General features: G+C 46.7%; 1 protein-coding gene across 1 annotated transcript in view; it reads right to left on the reverse strand.

The window, feature by feature from the left end:
• Positions 1–5,746, reverse strand: part of LOC103800820 (protein Niban-like) — a gene marked incomplete at both ends in the record, with an annotated part of 29,802 nt that extends 24,056 nt beyond the window's left edge. The window contains 4 exons of the mRNA XM_009073205.1: positions 1,424–1,591; positions 3,288–3,402; positions 4,035–4,166; positions 5,616–5,746. Of these exons, the coding sequence (XP_009071453.1) occupies positions 1,424–1,591; positions 3,288–3,402; positions 4,035–4,166; positions 5,616–5,746 (546 nt within the window). The remainder of the gene's footprint in view (positions 1–1,423; positions 1,592–3,287; positions 3,403–4,034; positions 4,167–5,615) is intronic.
• Positions 5,747–8,297: the final 2,551 nt, after the last annotated feature.

An 8,297-nucleotide genomic window follows, 5' to 3' on the forward strand; every position in this document is an offset into this window, starting at 1 on the left:
GTCAAGAAGCACTGGGGAAGGACAGTGGGAAATAGCTGTCTGAGGGTAATGGGGTGAAGCTGACCAGGAGACCAAAGTGACAGCTAAAACAACACACACTGGGAGCCATTTGTGTAGGTACAAGGGACTGTTCACACACTGCACTCACAGTTCATCTACCCACAAGCACAGGCTTCAGGGCCAACTGACTGAGACTGCTGGAGAAGTTCCTGAGTGTTCCCATCTCCCACCAAGGGCAGCAGGAGCAGATGGGACCTGAAAGCAACACTAGAAGCATGGAAGAGCCTGGAGACCCATGGGGAAACCAGGGTAGCTTCATAGGAAAAAGTCATCTGAAAATCAGGAAAGCATTTTTTTTCTGAAGAGTCCAACAAAAGGTCTCCCAATGTCATGACAGCAAGGCTGTTTTTATAATCCTGGCAAGTCACAAGTTGCTTTTTTAAAAATTTTTCTAGTCTAACACACTCAGAAAATGAGATTTAAAATTTGTCTTTGTGCAAACAATCAATGTTGTGTCTTACACACCATGCGTGGACCAGTTACAAGGCTTAACCATGGCTGGGGCTTGAGCTGCCATCAAACACCTGCAGAAAGGTCAAATGTTTGATCATGGGTGATAAATATATGTGTATTATAATACAGAAGTGTACTGGGAGACTACACTCCCTCCACACTGTCCACACCTGGTCTCCTGTGTAGCACATGGTGGGATTGTTGGGGTGTCTTGTGCAGAGCAGGAGTTGGACTCCCTGATCCTTGTGGGTCCCTTCCAGCTCAGGACATTCTCTGATTCATGACTTGACATCTGTGATGCATTTGTTGAGCTTGCAAACACAGGTGAAAATTTGCTGTGCCATATTTACTAAACATCCCTTATGATTTTCACAGAATTACAGAATCTTTAGAGTTGGAAGGGACCCCCAAGGATCATCACTCCAACTCTTGGCCCTGCACAGGACAACCCAGCAATCCAACCTATGCCTGAGAGCATTGGCCAAACACTCCTGAGCTCTGTCAGCCTTGGGGCTGTGCCCACTGCCCTGGGAGCTGTTCAGTGCCCAACACCTCTGGGGGAAGAACCTTTTCCTAATACCCAACCTAACCCTCCCTTGACAAAACTTCAACCATCCCCTCGGGTCCTGTCACTGGTTGCCAAAGAGAAGAGCTTTTACATCATCACACTGGATTTAGATGGACTGACTCGGAGAAGAACTCAACTTTCAAAGCACTTTCCATGTTTTCTGCCCAAGCTTCCCACCCTGCAGCTCAAATGCCACCTAACCACTCCAGCAAAGCCAGAACCAGAGCTGTGTTGATTCATTCCTCGAGGCACTGAGGCCAAACACCTTTCATTAGTGACTTCTCTGCACCAGCTCTTGAAAGCACTGGGTGGATGTCTCAGGCAGAGCCTTTCAGCACTCACCGTGGTTGGAGTGTCTCACACAGTCTCCCAGCAGAGTGCTGAAGTGCCTCTGAGCTTCTGGCTCAGGAAAGCAGTAGTAGCTGTGCCGGGCGAAGGGCTGCCACAGGTAAACCGGGAACTCCTTCGGCAGCTGGACAAAGGCTGGAGACACCTCCTTCTCACTCGAGCCTGCACACAAAACACATCTCCACTTGAAATCTGCAGAGTTCTTGGCATGGGGTTGGCTCTTTTCTAGGCCTTTTTTTTATAGATAGAATCATAGAATCAACCAGGTTGGAAGAGCCCTCAAAGCCCATCCAGTCCAACCCTCCCGTGGTCACTAGCCCATGGCACTCAGTGCCACATCCAGTCTCAGCTTAAAAACCTCCAGGGATGGTGAATCCACCACCTCCCTGGGCAGCACATTCCAGTGCGTGAGCACTCTCTCTGGAAAAAACCTCTTCCTAGCAGGGAAGAAAGAAAAATCTCTTTTCTAGCAGGGAAGCATGAGAGATGAAAAAATCAAGTCTCTTTCCTGACCCAAGTGACTGGGCACAGAGGGAAGGGGGGTACAGCTGGGATGGGCACACTCAGCAGGCACCAACACCTCTCTGTGTTACACCACAGCAACTTGATGGGCTCTTGATTTGAGTTCAAGGTGGCCAAAAGCTACACAGTGTTGGTAAAATGTCAAAGAAACTATATCACTGGATTGCAGCTGCTTGAGAAAAGGTTTTCATCGCAAATAAGTAGGTGAGTAGGCAGCTCTGGTCTCTTCCACACAGAGATCATATAGGAGCATATGGTCTTTTACACAGAAACAAACTGCATTACAGTGTTGGAACAGCAATGCTTTCCCTGTCTCCAGGGAAAAGAGCTGTCCTTATCTCCAGGGCTTCCAAACACACCTACAAGATGGCCTAAAGTTCAAGCAAAGAAAGCAGTCAGGACCTCCAGTTCTCACCTGCCCCAAGTCACTGTGCACAGGGGATGCTGTACAACATGTTTAGGTCTGACCAAACCCAATCTTGAGTCACTAACATGCATGGAGAGCCCAGACACAAGAGGTTCAGCTCAGAGGGTCTTCAGCATCGCACAGAAGGGGAGAAAGGGCATAAAGGACTAACTGAGCCACTCTTTTTGTGAAGAGAGAGCCATGAGAAGCCCATAAACAGCCTTGGGGTGCTCCATGGTGCTCAACCCAAACTGCTATGGAGCTGTGGTGACACACAGGGACACCTTGAAGCCTCGTGCTGCCCTCAGACCACCCTAGGCCTACGACCAAGGCTGTAAGGATGACATCTCCCAACAGTCACAACTTTAAGTAGTATGAGACAGGACTTTAAATTAAACCCTTGCCTTCATGTTGGGCTTATCCCTTTCCTATGTGCCCCCCTGTTTTCCAAATCTGACTCTGCAACATGGTATCTGCTCCCTTAAAGCCTGAATTTTCTCCACCTCTATGCAGTGGGGACAGGCAGGACCACAGCAGTTCCCATCCCACAAACAACAAACCCAGCAGCAGCAACCTTCCTGGGATAGATTATCAACTGTGAGTCAACACAGGCAGCTGGCATCTAAAAATGGAAACAAATAAACCAGGAATACTAACAAAGCCTGGGAACAATGGTGCTCTGGTTCCTGCCCTGCTTCGGCATGGCTTCCAGCAGCTTTGTGCTAGGATGCTGGGAAAAGGGGAGCCAGCATTTCTCTGCATGTTAGCTGAGAGCATCTCCTGCATGCATGGCTCTGGAGCTGTGCTCTGGCCTGGGAGAAGGGCTGGGGGTGTCTCCTGTTGCCCCATCTTACAGCTGAGCCTGAAAGCCTGCCCAGGACTGAGGAACAGGGTTTGGGATTTGGCAGTTCAGCTTCCAGCAGGGCTTACCAACAGGATCTGGGAAATGTTTATCAGACAGCAAATTGTAATCTTCTTCTGAAGTCAGCACTTTGCCTCCTGCAGGAAGGACATGATATTTAGGGCTAGCTCCTTTCTGGTAGGCCTGGAAAACCAAGAGAGAGGGAGTGTTGTCAAACAGAGATTTAAGGAGAGGGAAAACATGAACTGCACAGCTCACTGATAAAGCCAAGAGTTGGACTTGATGATCCCTGTTGGCTCCTTCCAGTTCATGATATTCTGTTCTTCCCCCAAAAGAAAATCTTTTTGTCAGGCTGAATTTTTGATATGTTCCCTAGACATGTCAGATTTAAAACATGGGTAAAGGTAAAAAACCTGTTTGAAAATATCTTCTCAGTGCTTATCTGCAGTGGGGAAGAACTTCTGCCTAATATCTAACCTAAACTTCCCACTTTGGATTTCTCCCCATTGCTCCTTGTGCTGTCAGTGCAGTTCCTAACCAGGAATCCCTCTCCAGCTTCCATGTAGGCCCTTCAGCTCCTGACCTATGAGGTTCCCACACAACCCTCCAGGCTGAGCAGCCCCAACTCTCTCAGCCTGTCCTCATAGGGAAGGTGCTCCAATCTTCTTATCAGTTCCATGGCCTCCTCTGGCCTTGCTCCAACAGTTCCCTGCCCTTCTCATGCTGAGAACACCAGAACTGTGTGCAGCACTCCAGGTACAGGTATATCAGGTTCATTGGAAGTGTAGAAAAATGTAAGAGGAAGAAGTATTTACCTCTTTGGTCTCAAAGCAATCCACAGTGTAGTCATTCCTGATAACGACGTATCTGTCCTTCCATTTCTTCAGGTCCTCAGCGAAATGCAGCAGCTCTGCCTCGTACAAAACTGTCCCAGCTTCCACAGGGGGCTACAAAGACAGTTTGTGAGATCTGAGGTGACTCTGCACTACTCACCATTCTGAAGCTTTTATCTGTACATCTTCTAAGGCTTCTACAAGGGCTCTGGAGTCTTCAAATGCCATTTGGAGCCATAAACATCTCTCTGATTTGGGCAGATAGTACACACACAAGCAAATTCATGTGGCCTGAGGTGAGGAGGCACCAGAAGAGCTCTTCCTTCCAAACACTCTGCCAGATTTCTCAGACAGAGATGTTGTTCACCTTTCAGTTGGTTTGCTGAATGTAACAGCAGAGAATCCCAGAATGGTTTGGGTTGGAAGGGACCTTAAAGCTCATCTAGTTCCAACCCACTGCAAGATGACTTGTAGCTCACCATCACCCTTTTCTACTAGATACTAACAGCATTTCATTGATGCAGCAAAGAGTTTTATTGCAAAAATAGTCAATTGTTTCCCATTTCTTTCTAATACTTTTTCACCTGTGCTCCAGGGACTGATGTGCATCTTCCTGAAAGATATGGCTCTTCTATTGTCCCTCCTCTTACACCTCACCTCATTGCTTTGCCCTACTCAATCCAAAGCACTGGAAACCTGTGATTTCCAACATGGCCAGAAAGTTTAGATTTGTATCTCCTTAATATTGAAGGTTTTCTGCATTTTCCTCTTATACAGATTTCTGTCTCTCTTTTTGTCTCTCCTCTAATAAAAGCAATTTTCCAGAGCTCACTCCACAGAGGGGATTATTGCCAAATTCCTCATGGAAACCTGTAGCCATGGCTGAAAGGGTTGATGAACTTTCCTACATAAATCTCTGGCCTGAATGTGTGATCTCTGTCCCAGGATTTTGCAGGACCCTGCAAACAGCAGGAAACCATAAGTTTCATCCAAGTGTCCAACTCTTTGAACCAGAGACTTGTGTCATGGTTCTCCTCATGCTACGATGAACAACTGAACAAGATCGAAACAAAGATGAACTTTCAAAACTGAACCTTCAAACCTGCACCTTTTCCACCTCAAACCTAATGGAACCAAATCCAACACCTACACTTGCAAGCCTGTTGTGTGCAGTTGGGTTGTAGGTAAGAAAATATCCATGTTCCATGGCCTAGATACGTTTGTTACATGCTCAACTACCCAACATAAGCACCTGAAGAAACAGTTGTGTCCTGTGCTTGTATTCATAGAAACATTTAACTAACTTAAGAAAGAAACATTGGGTTGATTTCTAGAAGCTTTGCCTTTCTGTCCCATCTCTTATCTTCACTTGAGGGCATTCAGCACTGGCAAGAACAAGAAAACCAAGCCCAGGCAGTGGTTGATACATTTCCAGCTCATGTTTTTCATGCATTACAACTACTAAACGTGTGATTTATATAGTGACTACATTAATTATTTCACACAGGAGAGCAGAGCTGTGTGGAATCTTGAGGATGGGGAAGGCCTTAGGTGCTCTCCTACCTTGGTTTTCAGGAAGCGTGACTGGGAATCGCGGTGCTGCTCCAGCTCCTCCTGCACGTGCCGGCAGAAAGCCACGGCGTGCTGGCGCCGATAGTGTGGGCTGAAGTTGTTGATGACAGCCTCTGTTTTTCCTGGAGCAGAAATGGAGATTGAAGTGTATTTAATGTAACAGGTTCATAACCATAATGCAGAACCAAAGCACTGATCACCAACAACCCAAAATTCTTTGTGTTGGAGAAGAAAAGGCTTTGAGCTGACCTAACTGTGACCTTCCAGGACCTGAAGGGAGCCTACAAGAAACATGGAGAGAGATTATTGATAAGTTGCCCAGGGAGGTGGTGGATTCACCATCCCTGGAGGTTTTCAAGCTGAGACTGGATGTGGCACTTAGTGCCATGGGCTAGTGACCACGGGAGGGTTGGACTTGGTGATCTTGGAGATCTTTTCCAACCTGGTTGATTTGATGATTCTATGATTCAGCATTCCTGAAGGGCCAAGAAGGGAACTGTGACCTCCAGAGGCCTGGAAAAGCTGAACCACCCACATCCATAATGAGAAATCTCCCTGGACTGACAGACTCCTCCCAGCCACCCACCAGCACTGCCACCAAAAGGGATTCCCTGCGAGTTTTCAGGATGTTTCTGTGCTTCACACCACAAGCTGTGAGTCTGCAGCAGCCACAGTGAGGTCAGAGAGAGCTCTCCACATGTGATGCTTCAAGCAAACAGGCACAATCCTCCTGAAGTAACCACACAAAACTTCATGGATTGCTACTGATTCAGTGCCACTGCAGTTCTGGGAACTGCACTGGCATTTATAGCCCAAAAATGGGATTTAAATGTGCAGTTCCCAGAACGTTCATGCCTTTTTCTCATCTTAAATGATTATAAATACAGTCAAAAAAAGCAGGAAAGCAATGATTATAAGAATAAACACATGGGATTTTATGGGAGAAAGTGGATGCTACAGTTCAAAATGTACCACATCTGGATGCCCATTTCCATCTGAAAAACCCAAATATGTGTGGCTGAGGCTGCAGTGGAAAACTAGTTAGCTCACCAAGGAGTTCACAGAGAGGGAGAATGGCAAAAGATTTTGTAAGGTGCTTCCTTCAGCTCCAGCTCAGAGCTGCTCCTCATGTGGGACATTCCCAGGCTGTTAATTTCATCAATTCAGGGAGATGCACATTTAATTATTCCAGAGATTATTGCCCAGAGAAGCTGTGGCTGCTCCATCCCTGGGAGTGTTCCAGGCCAGGCTGGATGAGGCTTGGAGCAGCCTGGGCTGGTGGGAAGTGTCTCTGCTCACAGTGGGCAAGTTTTTCACAGGTTGACCTGTGGGACAGCACAACCTAGACTCCAAAGCTCCAGTTTTAAGGCAGATTTTGGGAGACCTACTGATGACAGGCTGTGCTCGGGTATAATAGCAGAATATGGTGCTGCTGAAGCCAAAAATCCCAGGTCTTTTAAAAGCTGCCTGCTTTGGGCAGGGACAAATTTATTCTCCAAATAAGGACAAAGCTTCCCAAAACCTTCTTTACAGCAATTTTTTTTTCTCTTCTGGCCCTAGCCAGCAGTAGGATGTTGTTGGCTCTGGCCCCAGTGGAGTTTCCTGCTCAGGGTTTGCCCCTATTTTCCACCACAGCTTTTGCTTTTCCAGCTTGCAGCAGCCTCTGAATCTGTTACAGAGGGCTCTGGGACACTGGACCTCACTTGACTACTGCCTGCATCCTGCAGTAAAACTTTGTAGAGGAAGTGGGACAAAGAATAAAATTCTGGTGTGGAGAAAAAAGACCTTCAACAATTGCAGGAAATACCTGTAATTTTGGCAAAAAAGTCTTTCAATTATGGCTAAATCGCCTCTAAAGTGCAACTCTTCCCTGTCAACAACGTTTAGATCAGCTTAGAGCACCATAAGCAAAGAGAAAGGAACTATGCAATGCATAATATACATGTGAGAGATATGACATTGATGTCATTTTTATGTGCAGACTATATTTATCACTAACCAGCACATGAGTCGAGGAGTAAATGCTTCAGGCTGTTTCTTCCAGTCTTTGCAAAGGATCTTTGCATTAAATATACTCCTTGCTCTTAAAACGAGAATAAAAGGGGTTTTTGAAGGGATTGAGTGGCACTCCAGGAGGCCCTGCCTTGCAGCACTTGGCTCCATTGTTCCTCAATGGATCTTTAAAGTCTTTTTGGTTTACAGAAGATAAAAATATGCTATCTGAAAATAAACACGATGGAAACAGCCATGAGTAACAGAAACTCTTCCCATGAAACGATAAGATGGGGCAACTGGAGATAAAATACTCCAGGGCAGCTGAAAAATGAGTTCCCCTAATTCTTTTCCAAATTTAGTGTGGCTCAGTCAAAGCTGTTTATATGGAGCAAGGCCAACTTTCCCACTTGGCTGGTCTGGCAACGGCACAGCTCCAGCCTGTCTAACTGGGAGCTGAAACCTGCAGCTAGGATGTTTAGCCTAGGAGAATGGAGAGTTTGACCAGCTCCAGGAGAAGCTCCATGCAGCCTCCTGGTCCTGTGCAGGGCCAGGAGTTGGGCTTGATGACCCTTGTGGGTCCTTTCCATCAACTCAAGTTGCCAACAGAAGAAGACACCAGTGCTGGAGGTGGAAGGATTCCTGTCATATTAATGTGGTGAGGGTCTGTTCCCCCTTGGC

The sequence above is a fragment of the Acanthisitta chloris genome, unplaced genomic scaffold (assembly GCF_000695815.1).
Source record: "Acanthisitta chloris isolate BGI_N310 unplaced genomic scaffold, ASM69581v1 scaffold20144, whole genome shotgun sequence".
Lineage (NCBI taxonomy): Eukaryota > Metazoa > Chordata > Aves > Passeriformes > Acanthisittidae > Acanthisitta > Acanthisitta chloris.